Source organism: Phanerochaete carnosa (assembly GCF_000300595.1).
Source record: "Phanerochaete carnosa HHB-10118-sp unplaced genomic scaffold PHACAscaffold_7, whole genome shotgun sequence".
Lineage (NCBI taxonomy): Eukaryota > Fungi > Basidiomycota > Agaricomycetes > Polyporales > Phanerochaetaceae > Phanerochaete > Phanerochaete carnosa.
This window is the reverse complement of record NW_006767634.1, coordinates 1,956,457-1,983,948: the sequence shown is the minus strand read 5'-3', so window position 1 is coordinate 1,983,948 and position 27,492 is coordinate 1,956,457. Positions and strand designations below refer to the sequence as shown.

Sequence of the window (27,492 nt, the reverse complement as noted above, 5' to 3'; positions counted from 1 at the left end):
CAGTCCCTCTCCTCCGAGTCCTTGTGCTCATCCGGTGACTGAGGTACTCCCTCACAAATGCAACTGCTTCCCCTGTAAAGTCTCCATAAGCATGCAGCGATCCCTCTGAGTGCAAAATATGGCCATACAGCGTGACTACGAGAGCGGCACACAGATCTGTGGAGGCGCTTGATGACTTATCTCTAAATTTGAGCTGTGTATTACCTTAATCGATACTTAGTTGACGCTTACTTGGGTTCTTGTATACCCCATATAACTGCAGTCTGCTCGAATTAAAAAAAATTGGCGACGGACAAGTAATACGTCCGCGTGCCACGGCTAATGCCACCGCCATGAATGTGGTCAGTCTGCCTATCGCACGAACTATGTCAGCAGACGCTACTTCTCTACCATAGATGGCAGCCAGAGCGGGCCCACATCGTCCCACAAGGTGCTCCCAAAAAAAACCCTAGGCTGTCCACATAGAATTGACTGCTTCCCTTCAATGAGTACAATGGTTAGGGCCTCAAGTTCATTAAATCCTCGGACCCCTGTACCCCCGTCGTGCCAGCCGTTGTCAGGCTATTTCGGAGTAATGCCTGTCCGCGGTCCGACGCCTGGATGACTGAAGGTATGCAGCACTGCATTGGATCGCAGATCAGATCCAGAACGTCTGGTTTGCGAAACTAGGACCCTTGTCGTGCCTAGCTTCGATCTATCGTCATGAAAGTTTTTTTGCCCTTTCATGGACCGGGAATCTCACCACTTCGGCGTGCTGGAACGGTAGAGAGACCATTAAGGTTAGCAGTGACGTTTTTGCTGTGTGTCTCATGTCGATGCAGCCTCATGGAGTGCATGCAAATGGCTACACTGTATCCACTGAGGATATGCTTTCTTCGCCTAGCATCGGAGCTTTTCAGGGTGCAAGGTTCGTTAAATGTTTTGTCAGCCTGGTTAGCCTACGTAGTTCGTATAAAAGGCTGAACGACCGGCAAATACAGCTAACTCAGACTTCGTCTACTCAATCCCTCGCAATGGCCATTGTCATCGAGTAAGTGCAAGCTGTGTATGATTTTATATATCTGCTGAATCCCAGCACCCTTTGTTAGGCCAACTTCCCTGCCCAACGGCAAGCCACTGGACACAATAGTTCCTGCACAAACTAATGAAGGAACTGTGGAGTTCGAGACGGCTCAGAAGGATCTCGTAAGCTGTATCTGCAGCTCTCATTAGCATTCCGATACTGAGGTGTAGCCGGCAGCTAAGTCTGGCTCGTTACGCCGCTCAAGAGCTACTGCAGAGAACCGGTATAACAATCTCCACCCAGCGACCCGACCAGTACGACGCTGTCGAGCGACTCGTGCGCAAGACCGTCATGTCCTGGGACGTCGGCAACATACCCGCGCGCCGCCTGGAGCGTCACATTATCTCGGGCATCCAGCTCGGCACGATCGGCTATGGCCACACACATTTTGACACGCAGATCCAGATTGCGCTCTACACAGTGCTTGGGCTTTGCGTCGACGACTACGAGGTCGACAACGCGGCACTCTCGGAGTTCGTGCAGCGCCTCCAGAGCGGCCGGCCGCAGCTGCACCCCGTCCTCGACCTCTTCGCAGACAACCTCCGGCACATGACGGACTTCTTCAACCTCTATTCCGCCACGACAGTGGTCACAGACACGATCAACTTCGTCAACTGCACGCTGTTCGAACGGCACCTCGAGGACATGCGGCTGTGCCCTTCGGCCAGCCAGTATCCCCTGTATAAGCGCGCCCGGAACGGTCTCGGGGAGGTCTTTGCCGCATTCATCTGGGACAAGTTCAGTTTCCCGGATGTTTCGACGCATATTCAGGCCATTCCGTAAGTGGTCGCGTTTGTGGTAGGGTCAGGTGGTTGACTGATCAGCTGCGAATCTAGAGAGGCCATCATCTTTCTGATTCACGGCAAGTAAGTGCTCCCGTCTAGTCATGCGTTTCCGTCACTGATGCATCTTACTCTCAGTGATATCCTCTCTTTCTACAAGGAAGAGTTGGCGGGCGACACGAAGAATTTTATCCATGATCGGGCGCGTGTCACCGGGAAGGATACTCGCACCGTCGTCGTGGAGCTGCTCGAGGACGTCGTCGCTGCGGTGCACAGGGTGCGGGAGATCCTGGAGGGGGAGAAGGAGCGTGAGGCATGGGAGCGCTTCCTCTCGGGATACATCGCCTTCCACCTCCTGACGCCGCGCTACCAGCTAGCGACGCTTGTCGAGGGCGCCCAGACCGATTAGCCCGACTTTGTCCCGGGTAACAGGACAAGGATGTATGTCATGATAAATCACGCTTCTAGACTGTCTGGAGATGCATGGCTGTACCGCGAACAATAGTTGTGTGCGCGTGGACGGATGAGCTTCTGCGACAAGGCGCCCGCGCTGACATCCGGGGGTGCGGCGTACGTGTGAGACCGCCGAGTTCCTCGCGCGATGGCTATTAGCACGCGGGAAGGTTGTCAACAATTGGCACGCTCTGTGCCGGAACGACATGCGATTTACAAAGACAGTGTTGTTGTTCTCGGGTCTCGGCGTGTGTCTAGCGCCGAGACGACGTTGTTTCGCGCTACGCGTGCTTGACGACGCGACACAATGTGCCAAGAAAAAAGCGTAGCTATACTCGGCCTTTGCACATGTATGCAGCAAAGCGGGGCTGTGTGAAAAACATGTATATATACCGGGCCCTTGTCCCTGGTGCTACTGCAGTGACAGCCTGCGGTTGTCCCGTCTCCCTGTCCTCTCACGCTTTCCTCTCTCTCGTGTTCTCGGTTCCACATCCTCTGGTAGGATTCTGTCTCGATATCTTCACAACCAAGGTTAGCGTTCATTGCGACCCTCTAGGAACAGGAGCTCGGCTCATGTTCCCCGCTCTAGATGCATTCCGCACCGACGTCCGCCTACGCTACCTCGAGCATCTCGCCGTGCACGTGCACATCCCTTCCCGCGCAGCTCGCACACACGCCCGTATTGTACTGTACGAAGATCATCGTCAGCTCTGGTGGCTCCGGTCAGCTTGTCGACACGCTCGACTGTGGGAGCGCGTACTGCAGGAGCTCCGCGCAGTATGCCGCGGCCCAAAGCTGGATGGGTGGCTTAGATCAGTAAGCCTCGAAGTTTTGTGATGGAGACGTGTGTTAATGGACATTTCCAGGCGGATGTCTGCGCTGAAGTTGTGAAGACTCCCTAGTCCAGAGGACGCAAGCGACTGTTGCGTAATCGTACATCAGACACTGCTACGCCCTATACACTACGAGCACCTCTATAATCTCGATTGCACACAACCTGGGCTTCTCCACGCCAATCCCTCACGACACATCATGGACCATGCATAACCTGTAATATAGTCACCGTAGCATCCAACGAATTAGACGTATTAGATACTTGATGAGCAAGATTCCGACTGAGCAACGGGAACATGAGATTTGAGTATACAGAAAGAGATCATGAGACAGTGAAGCTCGACGAGTGGCCGATGAAGGGTGTGATAGAGCCTCCAAGCGATTTGGAGTCGCCAAAGTAGGTCAAACGGTATGTCCCGGCTGGGATTTTATCAGTACCCTGCATAGAGCATGTCCAGCGAGTACGTACAAGCAGTCATATCTTCGATTGTCCAGGATATATTGACCGCGCTCTCCCCGAAAATCTAGGCGACATGAGATTATATTGCCAGCGCGCATAGAAAGGATCGCTTACTGAGCTAGTCCTAAGCCACTGGTACAGTGTTGAAGGGTGCGAATCCGATCTCACGGGAGCCCACTGCCCGTTCATAAGCTGGTCTACGGTGAGGAACGTTTCTTCCAGCCTAAAATTGTTCTGCACGGTTTCTCAGTAACGTGCATGTTGTGAGACGCATTAAATTAGACCGACCCTAGGGTTCGCACTAAATTTTACCAGGTAAATTCAGTAAGAGCAATATTTGACAGAAAATCGTCATGTTTACCCCACGAAACGAGCGGACACAGTATCGCCGGCATGATACGGTACATTCGTGAGCACATCTGTCAAGACGTCGCCAAACTGCTTGCCCAACGGGGCGTGATCAACAACAACTCCGATCTTGCCAAAAGAAGCCGTCAGCCGACATGTGAAGCGCATGACTCGAACTTCTACATACCCGAAAAGTAATCCCTTCGCCGGTCAGGTCCTTCGGGGCGTCGTCAGACTCGGGAGTGCCAACAACGTCAGGATCGAGGAACCGGACGAGATCAGTATACTTGTCGATGTACGCATCCAGGGTGTCTGAGTCACAACGACAATCAGCGGACACTCAAGAAGACGGAAAAGTAGCGCCATACATTGACCAAAGATGGTAGATGCTCCCTCATAGCGTTGCATAGCGTACTCCTCCTTGGTCGCGACGTAGTGCCCGTATGTATTTGCAGGACCGGCGATAACGACGTAAGCATCGTTGCCCAGGATACCCGAAGAGATCAACCGGTCACGGACCGCCTCACTGCGGACCCGCAAGTGAGCATACTCAGGCTGTTGGGGAGAGCGGCCGAGGCGTACCGGAGACGACGCCCAGACATGGTAGTCAATTCTCCCGGAATCACAGCGATGACGAGGTTGCCGGCGCGGAGGAGCTGGATATCGACGGTGTGGGGTGACCACGGGTACGGCAGTTCTGCGTATCCCTGGGCGTTGCAAATAAGAACTACGTAGATGAGACGATTGAATGAGATGTCTCACAGTGTTCAAAAGGATAGGCTTTGGAAACTGGCACGTTATCTGTTCAGTTAGTGGGTATGGGGTTATAGCACCTGGGTCTTGCTGTCAATATGCCCAAGCTAGTGTGTGTTATGCCGGAACCGACCTTTGACGATCTGCCAGAACGGATTCCTGTTGCCTGGATGTTAATGGATATACTGATGAAGCTAATAAATGTACATCACTGAGGGTCGGATGAATTGTCTCCTTGGATAAAATCGAAGGCCCCGGGTCCATCGGTCGTTCCACCAGCGAAGGAGTAACCTATAAATTGCAGTCCATTGAGCAACTAGAATTCCCTACGCAGGGACAGGCGTACCCATTGCCGGAGGACAAGTCTGGACTGTGGTGCCATTCGGTAACTGAAATGAGTGATAGCGCCTGAATAACATAGCGTGAGCAAGGTATTAAGATAAATAGGGAAGGTAATACATGTCCAAATATGTGTGCACGTATGCCACAGAACCAGAGACAGGACGTAGGTTTCTGCTCATCAGTTTCTTGGCACCATCGACCTGTCGCTGGGCGATTATCTTGTTGGATTCGAAATCCGAGATCCGGAACCCAGGCCCGCTAGATAAGAGCTATTCAGTGCGGCAGTCGCTCAAGAGAGTGCATTACACGCACCGTCCATGGCAATCTTCCGTCTTGTTACCACACGTCGAATGATCAAATTGACAGGGCATGCCATCCCATGGCTGGCCGGGGCTTTCGCAGAAAGCACCCTCACTATGACAAGAAATTAGAAGGCCAAGAGGCTATCAAAAGACTAGACATACGTGTTTGGACTCGTATCACCTACGTTCGCTGTTTGGTGTGACAGTCAGCTAATCTATGTTTTCAATACGGTCAGTCGTACTACCTTGGGTGAAACCGGCCACGAAAGTATTATTTCCGGGCATTGCATGTGGTTCCATCATAGCTAAGACAGGTATATTAGATGGTGGCCCGTCTTACATAGGTAAGAGCCATACGGACCTTCATACAGGTAGGCAGCCATGCCCTTATTGTCACCGCTGACAAGGGTATTATTCTGCAAGGTTTCGACATTAGCGCACAACGTTTCAGACGAAAGAGTGATATACCTCGTAAAGGCTTGTCCCATGTACAGGGAAGAAGCTTAGAAATCCCCGGGGATTGCCGTTGGTGTCGTCAAATCGTAGAAGTGTGAGCTCTTTGTCCTGGTCATATTTGTACCTAGCTCGCTCCTCCGCAGGGTTTGCCAAGTACGCGCTCGGGGAACGGTTGATATTGGCTCCCAGCACAGTCGTATTTCCGAGTGCAAGCTGTCCAGGTTGCAGGCTTTCATGAGCGCGCTTAACCGCAAGCACGGTTCCAGTCACAATAGCGTCTGCCGTCTCCTTGACATACCCCTTAGATGTAATCTGGGGTAATAGGTTCTCGAGGTATCCGCCGACGCCGCTATGCTGATGAGTCGATCCCAGTGCAATATTCTCATTGTTGTACAAGCCCGGGTACATCTCGGACAGCTGTTTGACGACGGACCTCCGAATGCCTGTATCACCCATCGCAATGTCTGATAGAGATACGCAGGTGATTATTGCCGAATAAGCAGGGAGTGCGGCACTCACCAGCGTTGATATAAACGAAGCGGTCAGATGGGCTGGATTGATCTGCAATTACCCAAGCACGGGCTCGTTGTCGCATGTGCAAGCCTGTATCTGTCTGTGGGAGATACGCGTAACCCTGCGAGCGTGACTGCTGAGCAAGCGTGCTGCGCTCATTCTGATTGATCGCCTACCATCATGTTGGTTTCAACCACCGGTCTACGATGAACATTCAGTGTACGAAGCCCATTGATAAAGCAATTACAATTACCCCGTGATATCAGCAATGCCTGTGGAATACGGTCAGCTAGACACGACAGATAGTGCACTAGAATGACTGACCTAAGCCTAACAGGTACTGACCCGGCAGAGCCTGTGTCCCTGCACTGGGTGCCAGCACGCTCTGCTGCATGGACGTGCCAGTAGCCGCAAACAGTGCTGTCAGACAGACGCATATTTTGTGAAACGCATCAGAAAACCAATGGAGGAGCTCGTCGAGCTCTGTGGGTGTGGTATCAAAGATGTACATCTTCAGCCGACTTTCGAGCAGCCGCTGATGTAACAGAGTCTACGACGGAAAGCCCCAGTTGACGAGGTGGTGAAGGAAAGAGGATGCCATGGCGCAGTTGGGCTTTATATTGGGGGATCGTGGATGGTGATACGCAGTACTTGGACCGGCACACGTTACAGTGATCGGTAGAGGGTCTTAGACGCATCAGCAATTTCCCAGGTGCTCTGGCGGCGTCTGGAGTGTCTGGGACAGACATTTCCAGACATTCCAGTATCCAGAGATGTGTCTGGTATCACAGTCTGTGATGGACGGAAATAGAAACTCGCAATGGAGATCTGGTTCTCGCTGAGCGTGATTGACAACAAGTGAGGGTGGATTCACTTACCATAGTATTGCGTTCACAGCTGTGCGCATTAGCACAATTTGGTGCGTTACAGCCGGTTGCGAAACGATAGACCACCCCAGGTTTTTTCCGCTACAGCAATTGCAGTTCCGCTCGGTGATCTCCTTGCATCACGTAGCAGACGCTTTGCCGTGCACCATCGTACGCGTTGAATACTGACTGCGGGTGCGCCTTGTGCTATTTAGGAATGCGTCGCCAAAGGTTGACCAGTGTATGGAAGCAGAGGCATCGGGGTTGTGAGCTTTGGATGCGACTCGTTCAGCGGTTCACCGTCGTTCACGCTCAGCGCTCACAAGGCCGATGAGCCCATGTAGCCGCCCTGTATCTCGCTTTAGATCCAGGTCGGAGCATCAGTCACTGTACTAGCTAAGGTTTCAAAGTGGCCTATCATTTTGCGACTGGCTGTAACGTACATGGTGATGCACAGCTGCGCACAAAAGTGCACGTACGTGCATAGACTCGTTTACCAGCCACTCGCAGAGCTGCCGTGAGCCCGCGGGGCGGTCACGTGCGCCTCCATCCCTTTCGGGAGGGGCGCGAGCTTGCGAGCGGATAGCCCGGGCCAAAATACAGACCCCCCTTAATCCGATAAGCGAGCCGTGTGAAAACGGACTTGTAACATTCGCGCGCAGGCTCTCTAAGGGAGAAGCACCTTCTACGCATTGTGCAACGACTTACAATATAGAACTCCTTTCTTCTTCTTCTACAAGTATATAATTACTCTAGCACATGTCTAATGCAACATCCTCGAAGTCCTGAAGTGAGAATACCTGGTCCGGCTCGGTGTAACTGTTCTCCCATGGCGCAAGGTAAGCCTCTTCCTCCTCCTCCTGCTCATTGCCACCTGCGGCAGCCATGTACGGGTCTGATCGTAATGCCAAGATAATAGCCTGCTGCACTGTGTCATCTTGTGGAGCTGGTGCAGATAGGTGTTCGGCAGGCACAACTGATGCGACAGAATCAGGCACGGAGTCCGAGGGTAGCACTTGCACAGGCTTGCCAATGAGCAGTTTGAGCTTCCATCAAGTGCGAAGCTGCTTGAATACTTCGTTGTACTCTCGTAGAGGCCTGTGAAGTCAGTTCCAGCCCAGAACAAGCATATCCGGGACCACAGCCTTGTTGCCCTCAATGACCCAACTGTGATTGACAACATACACACGATGAGTGTGAAGTGAGTTGATGAGCTCCCTGATGTCCTTGGACAGGTCTGGCACATAATGTTTGGTGCCTTGACAGGAGCCTAGGGAGGTCTTTGAGAACGACCCTACCTCGTTAGGTGAGTACTTGGTCACCTTATTACAGTTTCAATGAAAGACCCACTGTATCTCTAGAGCACATTCCTGGCATGCCATGCTGTGATATCTGTGATCCATCCCTTCTCAATCATACATGACCAGGTCCAGCTTGCAAGGCTGCGTGCTCCACTATCAGGATACCCACAAAGGGAGTAATCAACCACAAATCTGTCATGGAACTTGAAGATTAGTGTGAGCGTACTGTTGAGAGGGACTTCAAGAGCTCTTTTCTTTCTCCAACTGCAATCCTTGACGATGACAACATTGAGATGCTTGCCTGTCTTGGGCCATTGTCAGTTCCACAGCTGGAAGCCCTCTTGAAGCCTCAGTGGCTGCTATAGAGCCATTATAGACATGAACTCAAGACCTTGCTGGATTCCCTGGATTTGAAGTACATGTCAGTGCCAAAGAAGCTGCAGGCTAATGCAACTGCAAGCGGTGGTGTAGCTGCAGCAGCAGGAAATGGCAGTGCAGAGCTTGCAACACCAGCAAGCTTTACATTTGTCATGGGCAAGAACATCAATGGCGACCTTCTGTCAACTTTGCCTACTCAACCAGTCACTGTAACAGCTTTCTGTCACCACTGGTATGACAGCGAGGGCACTTTGGTCAGCCAAGCAGAGCCAATTTTGGTTTCCCCTCACCACCACACCTTCCTTCTCTACACTGAGCATGATTATAACCTGCTATAACAAGTAAGAGAAATTTACTCTATTCCAGTGGCCCACCTGTTCTCGACATGTTCACTTGGCCGTTGGCATTCTCCAGTAGCCCACTCTCATGTTGATAGTGGATAGGCTTGATTTCATAATTTCTTGTTGTTTCTACTATAGAATGAAGTATCCTACTATTTGGAACAGAAATTGGCTAATGGCTATCTGCATACCTCACATCAATGAAGCTGGACTACTGTTCTCAGAGCATATGAAGCATCGAGCGAAGAAATCTGAATTCACACGGTCTGGCACTTAAGGAGGTCTACATTTGGGCCCAGCTCATCTCGGCTGCTTCCAAAGGAAGTGGTGGGGACGAGCCTAGTACGTGCACTACCAACCATGTCAAACTTGCTATCATTCCCATCAAACTTGTTATCATTCCCATCAAACTTGTGCCCATGTCAAACTTGTTGGGTGGCTATGATGGCAGTGTGCAAGTTTATTACAAAGTGCACCTTTGTGCACGCTAGTGTGAAATGTTGACAATTGCACAGCTAACTTGCATGATATATGCTCACCTAGAAAGCCTTTGGAACACCAATGCACAAGAAAGTGCACGTACATGCACTTTGGCCTGTACAGTAGCAGATGCAAGTTTGAGATGTACGCCACCACCCAGTTCCAGTTTGGTGATGTTGCACTTTAGTTCATGCCTGTGCATGCACGTGCATCTACATTCACATCTGTGCATCTGTGTGCATTTTTGGGCACTCTCAGGCAATGTGTTGCATGGGCGCTCACCTTTCAAATGAAAATGAGTTTTTGCATATTTCTAGTTTATAACATGCTGATTTTTGTCCATGTCCAACCTTCATAGTCTGGGTTCAGACATGTATCTATGGAGCCAGTGTGGGTCAGTAGTGCCGTTCAGACTACAGACATGTCCAGACTTTGGGCAGCAGCACAGACACTGACAGATTGCTCAGAGAACTTGCATTGTGGCGGTCTGGCCAGCATTCTCCAGCCTTGTTCAGAGGCTCCAGTCAGTTTGCAATAACTTGAACAATGATATTATAATTGTAATTACCAGGATTAACAAGCGAGAGACACAATTATTTCAATAAACAAACTACTGCAGTAGCGAGAGGGTTGCAAGCAGAGAGAGAAATTAGCATAAATGGTTACTATAGGATAATAAATGAAAGGTGTATTATTAGTTGTCCTCGTTGTCTGATAGTGGCATGACATGCTCAGCATTGTTAAGGCCATCTTCATCTACAAGATGAATGCCTCATGATAAAGAGATTGCCTTGGTGGCTATCTCATGCCAGGAGTGCTGTGCAAGCTTGAGAGTATGGACCAAATGCAGCCTGGTAACTGAGCCCCACATTCCATCAGAGAATGTCTTGGCATGTTTCTCTTCACTTGTCAGCTGCGTGCTGAAGGCTTTGCCACTGGTGTATGTGTCAGTCTTGGCAACTTCAAGTAGTGACTGGCACTTGTTGTCGAAGAGCTTCCTGCTGTTCTTTCACAGCAGAAGTTTGCACTCAACCTAGTTTAGAAGTTTAGAATGATGAGCAAATTCATACATGCAACAAAAAAGAAAGCATATTGCTGCCGCACACAGTGTGAGACTGCCAGCTGCACAGAACATGAAGGTCACCATCATTCACAGTGGCATGTGCCTGCTGGATGACATCTATCCAGACAAGTTCTGAGATCACATGGAGCGGACAGTCCACATGCAGGAGGTTGCACTCGTTGCTGAGGACTATGTTGACATCTTCCCCAAACTGCTTGCAATCACTGATGTTGTTATGCACACAGACAAGATGCTCAGAAGCATTGACCTTGTGGTGCACACTCTCTGCCCCTTTGTCACCCCACAACTCCATGCACTGACACATCTGCACAGATCCTGGCATCTGGCATACATTTAAACACAAGTGCCGTTGTGATGCTTGATGGCTGCGTGCTCATGACATCTGGCCACATCTATGTCACCTATGTTCAAACACCTGCACAAGACATAGTATAATGCTGGTGAAAACCTCTGAATGCAAAAGACACTAGAGTGATGTGGGCCGCAGCACAGGTGCTTGGCAGGTACAATTTCTTCATTTCTTGCCATATTACAAAACTTCTTCCTATCATTTGCGCTGCCTTAGTATGACTCACTGTGTTAAATGGAAAGTGTCCAGGCACTGGATACGTGATGATACAAGGTGTTTCATACAAAGTGTTGCCCACCCAATACACTAAAAGTCCTTATGCAAGATTTGGCCAGAAAGGTACCAGATCCATTGCAGCATATGTACTGTTTTATGACGCCTGCAAAAGCTGGTCTCCTGAGTTTTGTCATAAATCTGGTGCAATCATTTCTAGCACTCCTTGGGAAACAATTACTGACACATTCAAAATGTCGTGCCCCCAGAACATAGAAACTTCATGTAATCAATGTTGTCATGCCATAGTTACAAATGAAATGTCATGTTTTGACTGCCCATATTGCCTGACCAATTGTGCTGACTAGTGCATTGTCCTCTGGAGCATGTCATGTTGTGTCGTGCTCTCCATCCACTACACTCCTGACCATGCTTGCCTGTTGGCTAGTCATCTGTAGTGGTCCCCTGCCGTGGTGGTGACTTTATATGTATGTGCATATGTGTTTGAGGTCTTATCTGCAGTGTTAATTTAAAGACACACCTGCACATGTAAACTGATCGCACTGGTCTCTGATCTAATTGCATGACACGAGAGCCACAGGCACCGGAACTGTAAGTTCTGTTGAGCTCCCGATACTGCAGAAGGTTCTATCCATCAATGTGCAATAGGTGAAACACATCCGAAGTGATAAATAACAAGCTACACACCAGGTCAACCTCCCTCCCTCAGCTTCTCCCTCTGAGTCGATACGACTGCTGCTCCCTTTTGCTTCAGGTCACACATTGGCTTGCTCGTCCTATATCAGCACCTTCGAGATGCAACCTGACGGTTCCATTTATGTTCCTCCCAATGTTGTCATGCAAACTGTCTGGTCACCTTTCTGCACTGCACCCTAACATGAACACAGCCAGTCCTACTGTAAGTATGATAATCATGCTGTTGTTGACATGTTTATTTATACTTCACTTCAAGGGCCAAGGCATTGGTAACAGTGGAGGCCCTATTGGGCCTCATCATGGACACTATGCAGGCCACAGCTTCATGCTGGTTAGTGCTGTTATAGATTATGTATATATTTTTGTAGCTAACGTACCTCATGTGGAACATAGGCACTTACATGGGACCAATGGGCCCAATGTATGGCCCAAACATGGGTGGCTTCCCTGCGCATGCTAGGAATATCAGCGGTAGTGGACAGCTGATGACAACAGGACAGAGTATTATACCTTCTGCAGGCCTCATTGACTCACCTGCCATGCAAAAAGGTCCTGCAATGCCCTTCAGTGAACTTGTGCATGGCAGCAAAGCCAATCTCAACATTGGATCTTCAGGTGCCAAAACAATCCAAATGTCACTGAGCCTTGAAGAGATCACCAGTCTTGTCAAGCAACAGCTCAGTGGCAGGAAGAAGGCAGGAAAGATCTGCATCACAGGCCCTGTTAGGGTAAGATCAACGTCTGGTCAATAAAATGAGCTGCACTTATCGGTACACCAGAAAACCGTGCAGAAGACCATGTTGGACTTGGTCAGAGTACACAAGGTTTGCAACCAGAAGCTAATCCTCCCCATGCCATTAGCCGATGGTGCACCTTCCTACATCGAGAATGAAGCCCTGCTGTATAACTCACTCTAGCAAGAGAGCATCAGCCTTGACATTAATCATCAGTACCTTGAGGCGATGATTGATCGCATTATCAATAGCCAGAAGGTCAGCCATTTGTGGCAACTTGCCGAGTTTATTTCTGAACACATTCTTCTCTATCATAAAGCTGTCATACCTTAAATGAAGCTGATTCAACTCCCACACATCTTTGACAGGTGGCAGAAACATACTTCACCACACTTCATAACAAGTACAAAGCCCAGATCAGTCACACTGCTGAGATCAAGGCTAAAACCAAATGCATGAATACTAAGCATGTGCTCAGATGTCAATGTGTATTTTAACTTACCATTTTTGCTCTGTGAGCTCACACTGACTCTCTTCAGACTTACTCAGCATTGTGACCAAATCCATCAGGCTGTAGAAGAATTCAAAGAGCAGTATAGTGAAAAGAACACCGTCAGCATTGAGAAGCTCCTGCATAATGACTATATGTCATCTGAGTACTCATACTCTGGCGAGACAGAATTAGATGCCCACAAAGATCCTCAAGAAAGCAGGAAGCTTGAGGTATGCACCAAAAATTGGCATTCTGACTCAGTACATTGTTATTATCATGCTCAAGACACATTTAGCAAAGATACTCACATCTGTTGCAGTTCAACTGTATCATTGGTGCACTTGCTATGATATCCAAGTGAATCAAGGACCACAATGGCAGATGTGCCACCAAGCTCTGTGTTCGTGGTGTCTCTGACAAGAACTATGATGGACCGCCACCAAAGAGTCGCCCTCTCTTTGCAAGCTATGTCAATAATGATTGGGCTCAGTGTACCAGTATGATTGGTCATTTCAAAGTTCTTGCTGATTTCGAGGACTATATGATTTTCAAGTTGAACATTCCTGATAACGACTTACTAAGCCACTTCCATCATGCTGGCCATTCTGACTCCGCAGAAGCAGGCAGTGGTCAATCTGGTGATGAAGCTAATGAGAAGAATGCATAGGCAAATATTTAACTTCTACAGTTCTGGTAGTATGGCTCCAACCTGCGTAATCATGTTTAAGATATGTATGTATTGACTGAATCAAATATGTACTGATTGCACTAAGCTGGTTGCCCATGTCTCAACTTCACCAATGGTCACATCAAGATGTATAGCATGACAAATAATTCTATCAAGCTTGATGATAGCTCCTGGGCCACTGTCATCCTTTGGAAGATACAGGTCCTTCTTCCAGAGACATACACCAAGCCGAGCAATGTAAAAAATATGTTAGCAGCTGCACAGTCAAGCACTTATAACATACCTTTCTTGCCACGCAGTTGCTGCAATGTCACCATTGTAAGGCACAAGCCAGCACATGTATTCAAACTGTTGCGTCTCAATTGGTGCCTGGGTGATAGAAAATATCTCGAGCAGCTCGCCCACCCATCTCACTCCTGCATCATTAGTGCATACAACAATTAAAGCCTCAGCAGAGGCATTGGAGCAAAGTACAAAGGTGTAGTGACTTTGGTTGATCACAATGTGGTCAAAGAAAATGGCATCAGTAGTCACGAGGTGCGTGAGATCATTTGTTAATGATGCAATCCATGAGCAAAAGCGGTACTCAGAGAAGCATGTCCAGTAGTAGCTCAGCATCACAGAGTAAAGCTCAGCTGAGAGGTCTGCTTTTTCACCCCAGTTGCTCATATAAAGACGGACTCCATCTGCAAGGTATTGTTGTCAGTTTTGTGTAATTTGGTGCTGCAAATAAAGACACACCATATTGATGCTCTTCATCAAGCTCTTGTGCAAGAGCTTGGACAGTTCTCCAGTCATTTTCAGATGTCTTCGACATCACTTCAACTGCAGTTGGTAAACCAGTTGCACTAGCAGTCCGTGCACCACTGGCAGGCTGCAATAATACTTGAGAGTCAAGCTAACAACGTGTGGAAGAAGCAAGCTTATCATGCATGAGGTTCAGATTGTGTGGTGAAATTCACAAAAGAATGTGACCTCTATTTCTTTGCCACCATGGTTGTTTGTCTTGTAGCTCTTGAAAATTTTATTCATGCTCTCAAATAGGAAGGTCCAGAAGCAGTTCAAAGAGCCAAAGTTCCAAATGAACTTGCCAACATAGACTGCGTAGTGATGGTTTGGCTTGAGAACCTCTGGCCTGTACAACTAGCCAAGTCATGCGTATATGTAAGATAGTGTTAGTCTATAGTGAACAAAGTGTTTATCTCAATCAGCCCAAGACTGTACTCTTGAAGTGCCTTTAAAGACATTGATATGCACTGAAGTGTACATACGTGCATTGAGCCTGTGCACTTTATAGGTGTCAATGTGAGTTTGAGTTTTCTGCATTGGCCCAGTTCCAGTTCTGCAACAGTGTACTTTGGTTTACATGGTAGCATGAGTGTGCACATACATGCATATGTGTGCATGTTCATGCATCCACATGCATTTTCATGCAATCTTATGCAGTGTTGCATGATCAAATTGAGATTGAGATTTCCTGCATCCTGAGTTTGTGATGTCCCTATTTTTGTCCATCTCCAGCTTTCATAATTATAGCACTTGGTGCCTGTAAGTAGTTTCTCATGATGAGGCCTACAGCTTACGGCAAAGTCTGGAGCTCACAATAAGGCTTGAAATACTTTTTGAGCCCTTGGCAAGCTCAATGACACCCTGTTTTGCCCACTTCACCATCTGTGTTCTTAAGAGCCACTAATTAGGTGAGTAGTGAGCTGCAACTGAGATTGTTGCAAAAAAAGATTCACGGCTTGTGTGCATTCTCTGAGGAACATGTACAGCGTTGCTGACTGCAATATTGTCCAGTTCCCAGGCCTTCTGTTCTGTGGCATGTCAGGACATTCTTTTCAGAAATCCTGATGCCGTCAGCACTCAGACAACTACTGTACACCACCAACCTCAGAGTGCACTGGCACCTCTTATTCTAAACATTCAAGCATTTTCAGCATAAATAAATGTTTGATATTGCATGTATACAAGGTTATAAGCCAAATAGAGCCTTTCAATCTTTGTTGGCAGGCCAGTGGAGCAAGCAGCAATGGCAACATCAGACGCCCATTTTCCAGAGTGGTGCATCGGGGCTTGACTGGGACCTGAGGCATCCCTTGCCATCGGAGTCATTGCAGATGTGCTCGACCTTGTCCTTCCGTGTAGCTATCATGTGTATATATATAGCATCAGCTGCTAATCATAGTTGTGATCAATGTCATTTAAGAAGTCATGCTACTACAGTGATGACTGAAAGTATTGCAATGGACTAGGCGCCAATGCATTTCCACCTTGTCGCACACCATCCTCTCTTTTCAGGAGGCTACTCAGTGTGATGTTTTGCATGCATATTTTCTATATATAGTAGTCTTTGTACACACAATTTCATGCTCCAGGACAAAGAACCAGGGGGACAGCAGGCTGAACAGTGTTCAGGTGCCATCAAATCCCCTTACCATTTTGGGACACTGCTCATGCGCGACACAGCAGAACAGTCAGAAATACAAGCAATGCTCATCATCCGTAAGATTACAGGCCTTGCAAAAATTAGTACTTGGTATACTGGCTCTTTGCATCCTTCAAAGCCTCCAAGCGATCCAGAATAGACAGGTACAAATTTCTAATGTAAGAAAGATCAAGTGCCTCCCATTCCTCCTTCACCATGCACCATAACTGCTCCTTGTTGGTTGGCTGGACAGACCAAGCATACAGCTTTGTCTTCAGGTGACTCCAGACATGCTCTATAATGTTCATGTCAGGAGAGGAAGGTGGCCAGTCTATTAGCGTGATGTTATTATCCTGAAACCACTTGACTGCTGCCTTGGACTTGTGCTTCAGATCATTATCCTGCTGGAAAACAATGCCTTCGCGGGTAAGGGAGTGATCATCAAGGGTCCCCAGGAACAACTGCGTGAGAATCTCACGGAACTGTCCCGCATTGAGGTTTCCCTGAATGAGGTGAAGCTTTCCAACTCCGTTCTAGATGATGCACCCCCAGACCATAATGTGTCCACCTCCATGCTTTACTGTCTTCTTCACATACTGCAGCAAGTTTTCTTCCTTCATCCTCCTGCGGCACCACCTTCTTCCATCTGAGCCACAAAAATTGAATTTACACTCATTGGAGAAGATGGTGTGCATCCATGTCTTCATCTCCCGGAGCCAGTGCCGTTTCTCCCACACCCTGTGCTTCTGCACATGAATTTTTGTGAGAAGCGGCTTCTTCCTGCAAACACGGCCTGGGAAACCAGCTTCTGCAAGCCTTCGGTGAACAACCTGGGGGCTTACAACAGAGAAAAGCTTCCATTGAAGGTCGGTGGCATCAGATGCAAAGCCAAATGTGATCGCGCGCGTGGCTTGGCACACGTCATGCTCATCCATCTTGTGCGGACAGCTGAGTATGGGTTCCTTATAGTAGGGGTCTGGGTTTTTCTTCAAATCAGTGAGTGTGCGACTGATTGTGGACTTGTTAACCCTGAAGGAAGCAGCAATATCATGCTGGTGCCAGCCCATATGGTCAAGCAGCTTGACTTTCGCTTTTTTGGTTAGAGTCATCACTCTTATTGTAGTACCTGTTGTCTTACTATTAGAATAATCATTCTGCACCCTCAGGACAGTGTGGAAAAACACTTACTTTGCAAAATGCAGCTTTCAAGGTAGGAATGCGGGCACTCCAGCAATTAGCACATGTAGGACTACACCAGGTTTTTGATGGGTGAACAAGAAAACTCCACATTTTTGACATGAAGAATGTACAGATTGTTCCTCAAATTTTATTGCATATAGTACATAGTGTATAGAGTGTTCTTTAATTTTTTATGGATATTCAGGCATGTACTGAGCAAGGGGGACAGATGACGAGTGGGAAATGCATCGGCGCCTAGTCCGTTGCAATACTTTCAGTTGTCACTGTAGTACATGCTATCATAATGTGACAGACAGCCAGCACAGTCTTTGGGTTGCTGACATTAGGAGTGTTCAAAGTTCACACGCAAAACTGATTCACGGCTGCTTCAAGAGTTGTTTTGAACGAAGCGAAACACGACTGGAGCATGCATAGACTTTGAACACCCCCGACTACGAGAGAGTAAAATCGAATTGCTGGCAGTGCGAGGGACACCTCCGCCTCATTCCTAATGGTCTATATACACTCTATTATACCTGTAGCAGGGCTCCTGCATACTCTCAGGGAGCAAAGATGCCTTCAAAAAATTACTCGTTGGTATGCACCATGGAGCAGCTAAGAAATGCTTGTGTGGGACATGCTTTTATTGTAACATGCTGAAAACAGGTAGCAAAATTTGAATATAAATTGATCCCACTGCCACTACTCCATGTGCATGGGGCTATTACAAAATCAATGCAAATAGCACGGGAGGAGGGAGAGGAGGAGGGAGTCAGGCATGGGATGAAGCAGGTTGGCCTGGAAAGCGGGCGTGAATCGAGCGAAAAGCGGCGTGCAAAGCGGCTCGGGAGCCGCTTCGACGGGCGACCTTGATTTGACACGATTCAGCATGATTCAGTCCGAATCGTCGCTTCAGGACCCCGAAACCGCGCCGCTTCGAGTTTCTGTTTCATCCTCTGAATTGCCATCAAAGCGAGTCTAAAGCACATTCAAAGTGAACTTTGAACACCCCTATTAGGAGTGACATATACTGGATTGAACTCATATGTCTGACCATTATTCTACCGTGCAACAGAGCATGCAGCCGCGTTCTTGACATTTTAGCTATCGAGTAACCTAGGGGTAGGTGCTCGATAAGATAATCGAAGCATTGGGCGCTTGACTATCACTTCCGTGAGCCTGGGTCAGATAATGGCCCTCGACTCGCTGCTACCCTTGTTGGCCTCAGAGTATACAGACACATTATCTTACATGCTTTCATAACATCCAAAAGACCTAACAATGCCGTACATAACGTCTGTGTGCGGAAAAGTGCTTAGACGCTCATTAAGTGATTGGCCATCAGCTTTATGATCCGGACTTGGGTTTTGGGGGTTTGGCCTGAGCCTGCTCGGCAACCGTACATGCAGTCCTCTTAATACTAGTGCACTATCGTACGGTTTCTACGCGAAAAGTGCACAGAACAGGATATGCGCTGGTGAGATCATGCGCACACAAGTATAGAATAGCACGAATGAGGTCAAATCTTTGCACTGAAACCAAGACTCTGTAAATGATAAGAACGTTACAGAATACATATGGCCAGAAGACATCCAATCGTAGAGCGAAGTGCGATGGTATAAGAGATGCGACAAGATGCATTATCCATGTGCCCGTGTTTCGTGGAATCATTGTCCAGTCCTAGAGCCCAAGATGCAACCATACCCCTAGTGCTTCTCGGCCTGAGTGCCGTAGCTGACACCCTCGATGCGACCCTGCATGGAATGTTTAGTTCGAGAAGCACTGGCATCACGAGACAGAGCACCCACCTCTTCACCCTGGAGGCGGATGTGGTTGCGGCGGCGGTAGCGCTTGGCGATGTAAGAGCCGAACCACGCGGACATCATGAGCATGAAGAAGACCGCCATGAGGCAGCTTCCCTGGACGAATCTTGAGCGCTCGGCAGCCTCAATACCCATCCATGACGGGGCAAAGTCGCTGCCGCAGGCACTGGCCCACTTCCGGTTACCGTGAACGACAGAGCCCTAGCGTGCGATAGTCAGGCTATGCCCCTACATGAGAACGAAGGCCCTCACCTCAAGGCGGTAGATGAACTCAGTCAGAGGAATGTCCTCGCCGTGGTCGAAGACATGGATGGTACGGAACTCCTCCTCAGTGCCGTTCCTGAACTTGAAGCGCAAAAACTCGCGCACGTCCGGTGGCGGCGCGCGGCGGAGCTCGATGGCAAGGGCAGCGCCGTGGTCGGGGATGGCGGCAAGCTCGGGGTCCTGGTCGACAGCCTTGGTCTGGTGGAAGAGCGAGATGAATGGCTCGTAAGTCGTCGAAATCAGCATGAATTGGAGCGGATCGCCGTTGAAAGCGACACGCTGCAGAGCGCCGATCACAGAGTCGAGCATGGTGCGGGAGGCAACTGATTGTGAACGTCAGAGAGCGAAGGTACGCAGTAGACAGATACACATACCGTTAGCAATGGAGTGCATGTCTTCTGATCCAAATATGGCAGTCTCCCGAACATTAGCCCAGTGACGAGCCTGCTCGATGAAGGTGGGAGGGAGACGGTAAGCATAGGTCTGATTGTGGATCAGCTCGCTGTTCATCCAATCCCAGACCTGGAAAATATAGTGAGCTAAGCCAGACACCGAAAAGTCGCTGGAGATATTCCTACGTTGTACTGCACAGATCAATGTCAGTAAGATGCTGATTTGGTGGAATTGATACACTCACTATGTTCTCAATGCTAAGCGGGCGACCGAAAACGAAGTCGTGCGCATCACGGAAGAAGGGCGCAGCCTCGCTAGCAGCTTTCTTCAGCTTTTCACCAGACAGGGTGTCACGGACATGCTTTTGGAAAGCCTAAGCGGAATGAAGGTCAGAATAAGCGCGGGAAACAGACGCCATGAACACGCACAGGACAGTCGGTCCAGGACTCAAGCGAGCGGTCGTTGTTTGGCTCAACAGTCTCGACCGGGATATACTGGTAGCCTGCAATGCTGTGAGCAGATATCTGAGCACGTGAAGGACGTAGCATACCTCCGAGGGGCGCGACGACGGTTGTCTCATTCGCAAGGATGATCTTGTTCTTGGGGTTCGGCGGGAAGAGTCCCTGGAGCGTCGCCGTTGCGGAGTCGAAGACGGACGCGCCCTCAGTGCCGACCTTGACGCGAGTATGGACCTCCTTGAGGTCAACGATGTCGCTACTGATGCCGCGGATGCGAGACGGCGAGTCGGGGTTGAAGTAAACGTTGCGCAGGTACGTGCCGAGCTTGTGTGCCTGCACCTCGCCGAGCGGCGTGCTCTCGGTGGGGTCCACCTCGTAGGAGATAGGGTGTTGGTAGGCGACGTTGCGGTCGCCGTTGCGAGAGATGACGACGACGCCGTGAACCTCTGGGTGAGACATCGTGAGGAGCTGGAGGGAATGAGTGAGAAGAGGGGCGGGGGTTGCTGGAGCGTTGAGAACGGCGTTGGTGCCATATTATATACCATACCAGGCACTCCGCGACACGGATAAACGAAGCCAAAAAAAACGGCATACTGTACGCGACGTCTTTCGCGCGAAGACGCGCCTCGAGTACACCGTGATCGAGTTGACCGGAGATCAGTCATCTCCCATGTTCATTGAGCCATTGGGGCACCTCTGTTTTCTGTACACGTTTCGTGATGTGTGCGATGGCCTCGAGGAGGGAGCCCTGGACGGAACGTGTTCCACATTCCATGGAAGCTACAGTCTCAACAGCCTGCAAAAGAACAGAAAAATTGAGGAAATTCAGCCGGTCACTTAACACGCACCCCAGGGGCGATCTCCGCTTGTTAGTCTCGGCATTGGTCAGCTGGAATGGTAGAAGAATTGGGATCGAACACGCTGCATGCTGGACGTCATCGGAACACGTGGATAATTTTCCACGTAGGTACGATTAGAAAATTCAACTTACATCTTGAGAAACAAACTTCGACGCTGTGTACTATCGTTCAAGTCATTCGAAACTTCGCTTTTAAGTTGTAGATAACTCAAAGGGCAAAGAAAAACGCCAATATGGATAACCTACCCAACACTTCACGAGGCGCTAACTTGGACTCGCCACAAACACGCGGAGAAGCTCGAGGACAAAGCACGGGATGGGTTCGCGTACTTAGCGATGGGCCAGATCTTAACCCGCATGGTCTGAGCGAGGTACACAATGTTGTCCAATAGAGGGAAAGACCAAGCTACGGTAGCACAGGGAAATGATTTTAGTTGTCTCATATTGGGGCATGCATACGAGCGAGGGGTACCTCCGCCAGACGGGCACATTCATCGCTCACTTCTTCTTCTTCCCTTTATTCCCGCTCTTGCTTCCGTGTGAGGTTGCTGGCGCTGAACTCTCCACCATGCCCTGCGTCGCACCCCCGCCACCCTTCTTCCGCTTTCCACCGGCGTTGAAGTTCGACCGCTCGCTCTTCTTCAACCACCGTTCAGGATCCGGAGGAGGGGTCACGCCCATAACCACACTCTTAGGAACACGCTTTAGCCTAACCTGCTTTTCTTTCTTGGTGGTGTCTGTATCTTGAGAAACAATGACATTTGCAAGGGTTGCCGCAGCCGATGGAGGGTGTGGGGGAGGGGCAGACTCCAGGTCATTTGTGACCGACGTGGGAAGGTCGTCCAATGAGCGGAGATAGCCACTGTCAATGAACTCGAGGTGCTTCTGTGCCGCCTCCAGGTTGGTGAGGATGTCTGCATGCTCGTCCGAGCTCTTCGCTCCGGTCAGAAGAGAGACCGTAAACCAACACGGGGTCAAGACGTACCGGCTCCGATGTGTCTAATAGCTGGTTGTATAGATCGAATGCGGCCTGGTATGTGCCTTCACGATACGCCTTCACGCGGAGATGAGCCGTTGCATCTGCCAACGATCAGGATATCTCATACCAATTGTGCTTCGAGGTGCAACACTCCACGGTCGTCATCTCCCTTATTGCGCTTCGACACCTCTAGAGCGTTCCTCGCCCCTGCCTCCTGATTGGTCCGATACAGCGAATACGCCTTTTCATAGGCGTACTTGTCATTGCCCTCTATGAGCGCGAGAGCATGCGCATACTGCTCCGTTTGAAGAAGCAGAAACACTTTCGTCTGTAGTGCGTCTGGATCACTGGGCTCGAGCCGTAAGACTAAGAGGCTTAGTCAACGAACAGCCTGCGAAGGGTAGTATACGAGGACGGACTCTTGTCACATGTCTTAATGGCGTTGCTGAAATGACCTCCGTCTATCTGTGCACACAGAGAGGTGAAGAGTCGTTTCAGTCGTTCAGTAACAGGCAAAGGCTCTTTCTTCGCCGGCCGCTTCTTCACTCTGATTGGCTTGCCCTTCTGTGCAGACGCGGAGGTCGTCTTTGGTTTCTGTGGCATGGCGTGCGGGGGACAAGCTCGAGAACCGAGCAAGCGCCTAATAACAAGCGAGAGGTAACAATATTGCTTATACTTTTTGAAGCGAAATTCAACCGCATACTAAGGCAAATTACTGACGTCGCCAAAGCTCATTTCAAACGTTTGTTATCGCTCTACAGTACCTGCTGCCACGCTCCTCTCATCTCCATCTCTCACCCGCCGTTGCTCACCATGTCCACCGAGGAGTATGTCTTCCGTCGCGTTTCGATGCACTCGGTATTAATTATGACATAGGACTGCACAAATTGACGAAAATCCAAACACTGAATCGCAAGATGCTCAGATGCAAGACGCGGCCTCCCCAAGATCCGCGGCAGCGGAGGCCAGGAAGCGTCCACGCCTAGATCTCACGACGGATGCGCGCGAGCGTAAGCGTGGAAAGACGATGTTTGGACTTGTCTTGGGCACGCTAAACAAAGCGAAGAATGAGGATAGGGAGCGCCAGAACAGCGAAGCGGTGCGTTGCCTTATACAACGTTGTGCTCCGATATAGCCGGCTGATGATAGTGTGCGCAGGCCAAGAAGAGGCAGATGATAGAGCAGAGGTTACAGGATAAGCTGCGCAAAGAGACTGACTCTGTCAGGAGAGCCGAAGAGGCGAAAAAGGACAAGACGAGCGCGAACCGTAAGGAGGAAGAGCTGCAACTGAAGGACTCTATCGTACGTGACAACCTACCGGATTTAATGACATTGCTTCTCACGTCAAGCATAGTATAAGCAGCGCCGTACACGGCTACCTCTGCTTGCGAACTTCCTGTCCACAGCTGACCACATAACCCGAGATGATTCATCATCACCCTCTTCTACCGACCCATTAGCACTCCCGCCGAAATCGCACCCACCGCCACTATACTACCTTCCTGCCATACTACTACCGGAACAAGAAGCTTTCCTCAATCATCGGAAAACGGAAGTGCGTCTTGCTCAGTTATTTGTGCTTTTATTTAGCTCACTGGGTTTGTAGATCAAAGACGCCGCGGAACGTGAGTGGGAGAGTTTCAAGACCGAGCGGACAACAGGTATAGAGGATATCAGCACGCTGCGACAGCGTGTAGCAGAAGAGGAGGAGCGGAAGAAAAGCGAACGCAAGGAGTCTGGCGATGGCGCCGAGGAGCAGGATGTGAAGATGGAGGATGCGCGTGACAGGAAGTCCAAGGATCCTGCACCGTCGAATGCTGTAGCGAACGAGGATACTGAGGGATCCGGTTCTGCCCACCAGAATGGGGCAACTATGGATGTGGACGACGAGAGCGTGCCTGCTGCGGCCAAGGAAGAGGCCAAACAGGACGCGTCAACAACCACGACTAAGGAGTCTTCCTCCGCTGCATTACTCCAGGCTGCCGCTGGAGACGAAGATGAAGCCGTTGAGTACTAACATGTCCCTGTATTCTTTTCTTGAGGTATCAGTGCTTCACGCTATCTTGTTCCCTCTATTGACTCGCATCAATTCTCTCCGAATAATGACTTCACGCTTCTCCTAGGATGCGAGGTCAGTTTCCCTCTGGCACAGTTCAAATCCTCTCCTGCTCGTTTCCTTTGCTTTCGATTATATTCGCATCTCCGCATTTACAAATTGCGCTGTATATTTAATCGAATGTCCCCGAGCAGTGAAAATACCTCAATGTCCGAAGGTTCAGAATTAACATGTAAAGCGTCCAGGGAATATTTGGTCAAGACGTGATGGTATAGGGTATAAGATGTGACGAACGAGCTGCTTGTTGGCACTGTTACAGAAACATGCCAAATGCTCCAAGACCCAGTGCGAGGGTAAACGATGCACAGAGACCGAGGTTCCCAGCAGATATACTGCCAGCCCCAGAAGACTGATTAGTGTTGCCACTCTGCGAGGGTGATGGCAAAGACGATGTAGAGCTGGTGGACCCAGACGAAGGGGAGGCGGTCGATGCGGAGGACGGCGTGGAGGTTGATGCAGAAGAGATGGCGGAAGATCCGCTGGCCGTAGAAGACTGGGTTGATGGGAGTGGGGAGAACGAAAGCGATACGCTGGGGCTCGCAACGTTGCAAAATTGCTGGGCTAGGCTTTCGGTATTCGCTAGTTGATCAATACACTGCCCGCTGACACAGCTGGTTATGTCGTTGACAAAACGTGTCGCGCTGTCGGCTGGTTAATGCGCCGCAGTCGCGTGTTTTAGACAGAGACACGCACTTTCCACAGAAGCAGCCGACGTCCGCAACGCTGTTGCAGCCCACCTGGGAGATCGCGAGATCGAGGCAATTTGATACTAGTGCACAGGATAAGGCACATGAACCGCTCCATAAAAACTCTACACTAACCGCAAGGCGAGTATCCACTCAGGCTAGGTAGTTGTGCCGAACTCGTGGGTGTCGCACTTGAGGACGCATTTGCAGAGATACTGCCGGCTGCAGTGGCAGAAGCGCTTAGGTAGCTGGCTAAACTTGAGGTAATTGAGGCTGAGGATGTCTGCGGCAGCGCCAAAGCTGCCGCGGCGGTCCAACAAAGGACATAGAGAGCGAGCGGGAGGAGTTGCATGCTGCTATGGCGCGTTGCGAGAGTTGTGTTGACGAAAGTTCTTGGGCTGACCTCGATGCGAACGAGTTGAAGGGAATGGACAGTCCTGAGCTGTGATGAGCTCGCTGCAGAACCAATAAAGACTGGTGACGGTGGTGCAAGAGAGGGTGGGACTGGAAGCAGGTCAAGGTCAAAACTGCCGGACTGGGCCGTCAAGAGCGCCCGAAAGTGCTGTTGGCCGGCGGCCGCATCAACGACCGGGGTGATGTCAGGGCTGCCGGGCAGGAGCCTACGCCACGACGCTCACGACGACATGGTGGCCTGTCTGGAATACCATGGTTCGAATTTCCTGCCCCTTAGGCAGCATTGTATAACAGATCTACACCGCAAACAAGACAGTCAAAACTGAGGCCTAGTCACTGCCGTATTAAGGAGCAAGGACAACTTCGGACGATGCTGCAGGCTGGTCGAGTAATCTCATGAGATGCTTCCCATATCTATAAGTCTACACAGGAAACAACAGGGGAAAGATGTAACCTCTTAGCTGTAGTAAGTCCAGAGAAAGCTTCAATAGCTCGAGGCGTCTTGTACTTACAGCGTTATCTTGAAAATTTTAGCGTTGGCCGTGTTAGGCTTTCGTTTACTATATTGGTCGTACAGGACTTTCCGCCATATATGATGCCGTGATGCTATGAAGTCCTCAGGCTCAAGACTTTGCTCAAGACTCGTACGATGTGTCGCCGCGCGCTGGCCGACGTGCTAGCGCATCAGGCGACTCCGGCCGTATGTATCCACTCTACCATCAAGAATATTAATCCTCCATGTTTAAAGTGACCAGTCTTGGTCGCAGACAGGTATGCACGTTGCCGGCACGCATGGATTAAGCATACGTAAGTTGGTACTTATTCATGCCTGAAAGATTATACGCCGTTGTGCTATCGAGTGGCATGCTGCAGCTCTCTGTCTCTCTGCCACCATCTGTCGTAACTTTAACATGGTACCCTGCAGAAAGTAAGTAACTGGTTTCTTACCCCCTTTTGCGACTTATTCTCAGCCCTGACCTCTGTATACTCACCGCCGCATGCGCCTGATCGGCCACAAATCATGTTACTTTCTCTCACTCCCCCCGATACTTCGAAGGCCTTAGCCTGTGTAATCCGAGCTGCCGCAGGCGTTGAGGCCTGAGGATCAGAAGGTCGGCCACGGAGATACTTAACTAGAAACTTACTTAACAATTTATTACCATAGGAATGCTGCAACTGGTAGCCAAGTGGAGTCCAACCACGAAGACACCAGCCACGAATACAGCAGTCACGCAAATAGTCTCCGAGAGAACATTAATCGCGTAGCGGAGCGAAGCTGCCTCTTGTTCCATTTCAATCTGGACGCCCGCGCTCACTGCAGACTTCCTCGTACGCTGTCGCCTGAGAGCCATCCTCATTGTTTGCCAATTTGCCAATAACTTGCGATTCGATTGCCTATGACACCGAGCGAACTATTCTGCTTGAAGATGTTCAAAGGAGCACATTTTGTCAGCAATTATCACCTCACCGGTCCTCGCAGAGACGCTTCACCGCTAGTTGGCCTTTGCCTTCTGACGCGGGTGCTGTGTCCACATGGACCAAAGTAGTAGTCCGCAGATCCTGACCCCAACTGCCCTTCTGGGGTCTGTGATGCGTTCCTGCGGCCGAACGAGATGCAGGGAGCAATGATGTTCGCGACCCTTAGAAATCAGTGGCGACCCTACAAGCATGTGCTCACCGACTCCATCGGCGACTACAAGCTTCGCCGCGTCACCGTGCTGCTACAACGGCGGCATCTGGTATGCCTTGCCGTATGCCGCAACTACAGTCCAATGAATTGACCCGAATGACACGGGCCAGGGATAGCACTAATCTGTTCCTGGTATCGCTCACGGGCCACGACCATCGGCAGCCGCCAAATCACTGATATTGTCTAGCTCTAGCGTACTTGCACCCTGGACGACGACGCCGAACGGTGAACATGGTCAATTTGCCTCCGGCTT

At 49.8% G+C, this 27,492-nt stretch overlaps 12 protein-coding genes across 12 annotated transcripts; 5 read left to right on the top strand and 7 right to left on the bottom strand.

The window, feature by feature from the left end:
- Positions 1-1,224: 1,224 nt before the first annotated feature.
- PHACADRAFT_125341 (uncharacterized protein) lies at positions 1,225-2,343 on the top strand. The gene is made up of 2 exons (XM_007398171.1): positions 1,225-1,842; positions 1,948-2,343. The coding sequence occupies exons 1-2, from the start codon at positions 1,355-1,357 to the stop codon at positions 2,252-2,254; spliced, it is 795 nt and encodes a 264-aa protein (XP_007398233.1). The 5' UTR covers positions 1,225-1,354; the 3' UTR covers positions 2,255-2,343.
- Positions 2,344-2,865: 522 nt separating this feature from the next.
- On the top strand, positions 2,866-3,478 carry PHACADRAFT_259970 (uncharacterized protein). Its single transcript, XM_007398170.1, has one exon. It carries the CDS (start codon positions 2,888-2,890, stop codon positions 3,116-3,118), a length of 231 nt encoding a protein of 76 aa, XP_007398232.1. The 5' UTR covers positions 2,866-2,887; the 3' UTR covers positions 3,119-3,478.
- Positions 3,455-6,488, bottom strand: PHACADRAFT_163865 (uncharacterized protein; the record flags this gene model as incomplete). The annotated part of the gene is made up of 19 exons (XM_007398169.1): positions 3,455-3,552; positions 3,602-3,656; positions 3,707-3,826; positions 3,959-4,069; positions 4,128-4,252; positions 4,309-4,466; positions 4,523-4,647; positions 4,703-4,773; positions 4,827-4,852; positions 4,906-4,984; positions 5,040-5,101; positions 5,153-5,293; positions 5,348-5,449; positions 5,500-5,527; positions 5,583-5,642; positions 5,699-5,753; positions 5,806-6,257; positions 6,313-6,427; positions 6,483-6,488. 19 exons carry the CDS (start codon positions 6,486-6,488, stop codon positions 3,455-3,457), a joined length of 1,989 nt encoding a protein of 662 aa, XP_007398231.1.
- A 3,956-nt stretch (positions 6,489-10,444) lies between these two features.
- Positions 10,445-10,681, bottom strand: PHACADRAFT_99266 (uncharacterized protein; the record flags this gene model as incomplete). The annotated part of the gene is made up of 1 exon (XM_007398168.1): positions 10,445-10,681. A coding segment is annotated over one exon (237 nt), but the record flags the coding sequence as incomplete, so codon positions are not given.
- A 1,911-nt stretch (positions 10,682-12,592) lies between these two features.
- On the top strand, positions 12,593-12,952 carry PHACADRAFT_197969 (uncharacterized protein; the record flags this gene model as incomplete). Its single annotated transcript, XM_007398167.1, has 2 exons — positions 12,593-12,763; positions 12,815-12,952. 2 exons carry the CDS (start codon positions 12,593-12,595, stop codon positions 12,950-12,952), a joined length of 309 nt encoding a protein of 102 aa, XP_007398229.1.
- Positions 12,953-13,237: 285 nt separating this feature from the next.
- On the top strand, positions 13,238-13,929 carry PHACADRAFT_186193 (uncharacterized protein; the record flags this gene model as incomplete). The annotated part of the gene is made up of 2 exons (XM_007398166.1): positions 13,238-13,492; positions 13,630-13,929. The coding sequence occupies 2 exons, from the start codon at positions 13,238-13,240 to the stop codon at positions 13,927-13,929; spliced, it is 555 nt and encodes a 184-aa protein (XP_007398228.1).
- Positions 13,930-14,199: 270 nt separating this feature from the next.
- PHACADRAFT_30530 (uncharacterized protein) lies at positions 14,200-14,982 on the bottom strand (the record flags this gene model as incomplete). The annotated part of the gene is made up of 4 exons (XM_007397563.1): positions 14,200-14,206; positions 14,234-14,636; positions 14,692-14,848; positions 14,926-14,982. The coding sequence occupies 4 exons, from the start codon at positions 14,980-14,982 to the stop codon at positions 14,200-14,202; spliced, it is 624 nt and encodes a 207-aa protein (XP_007397625.1).
- Positions 14,983-18,893: 3,911 nt separating this feature from the next.
- Positions 18,894-21,382, bottom strand: PHACADRAFT_148183 (uncharacterized protein). Its single transcript, XM_007398165.1, has 5 exons — positions 20,588-21,382; positions 20,466-20,539; positions 20,276-20,410; positions 20,019-20,166; positions 18,894-19,967 (listed from the first exon to the last, which is right to left on the bottom strand). Exons 1-5 carry the CDS (start codon positions 20,952-20,954, stop codon positions 19,609-19,611), a joined length of 1,083 nt encoding a protein of 360 aa, XP_007398227.1. The 5' UTR covers positions 20,955-21,382; the 3' UTR covers positions 18,894-19,608.
- A 193-nt stretch (positions 21,383-21,575) lies between these two features.
- On the bottom strand, positions 21,576-22,956 carry PHACADRAFT_148180 (uncharacterized protein). Its single transcript, XM_007398164.1, has 4 exons — positions 22,753-22,956; positions 22,461-22,699; positions 22,340-22,408; positions 21,576-22,287 (listed from the first exon to the last, which is right to left on the bottom strand). Exons 1-4 carry the CDS (start codon positions 22,934-22,936, stop codon positions 21,853-21,855), a joined length of 927 nt encoding a protein of 308 aa, XP_007398226.1. The 5' UTR covers positions 22,937-22,956; the 3' UTR covers positions 21,576-21,852.
- A 157-nt stretch (positions 22,957-23,113) lies between these two features.
- Positions 23,114-24,593, top strand: PHACADRAFT_259966 (uncharacterized protein). Its single transcript, XM_007398163.1, has 5 exons — positions 23,114-23,160; positions 23,210-23,432; positions 23,492-23,635; positions 23,688-23,888; positions 23,940-24,593. The coding sequence occupies exons 1-5, from the start codon at positions 23,147-23,149 to the stop codon at positions 24,348-24,350; spliced, it is 993 nt and encodes a 330-aa protein (XP_007398225.1). The 5' UTR covers positions 23,114-23,146; the 3' UTR covers positions 24,351-24,593.
- Positions 24,594-25,254: 661 nt separating this feature from the next.
- PHACADRAFT_259964 (uncharacterized protein) lies at positions 25,255-25,689 on the bottom strand. Its single transcript, XM_007398162.1, has one exon. The coding sequence runs from the start codon at positions 25,485-25,487 to the stop codon at positions 25,266-25,268; it is 222 nt and encodes a 73-aa protein (XP_007398224.1). The 5' UTR covers positions 25,488-25,689; the 3' UTR covers positions 25,255-25,265.
- A 1,016-nt stretch (positions 25,690-26,705) lies between these two features.
- PHACADRAFT_259963 (uncharacterized protein) lies at positions 26,706-27,002 on the bottom strand (the record flags this gene model as incomplete). Its single annotated transcript, XM_007398161.1, has 1 exon — positions 26,706-27,002. A coding segment is annotated over exon 1 (202 nt), but the record flags the coding sequence as incomplete, so codon positions are not given.
- Between the last annotated feature and the right edge of the window lie 490 nt (positions 27,003-27,492).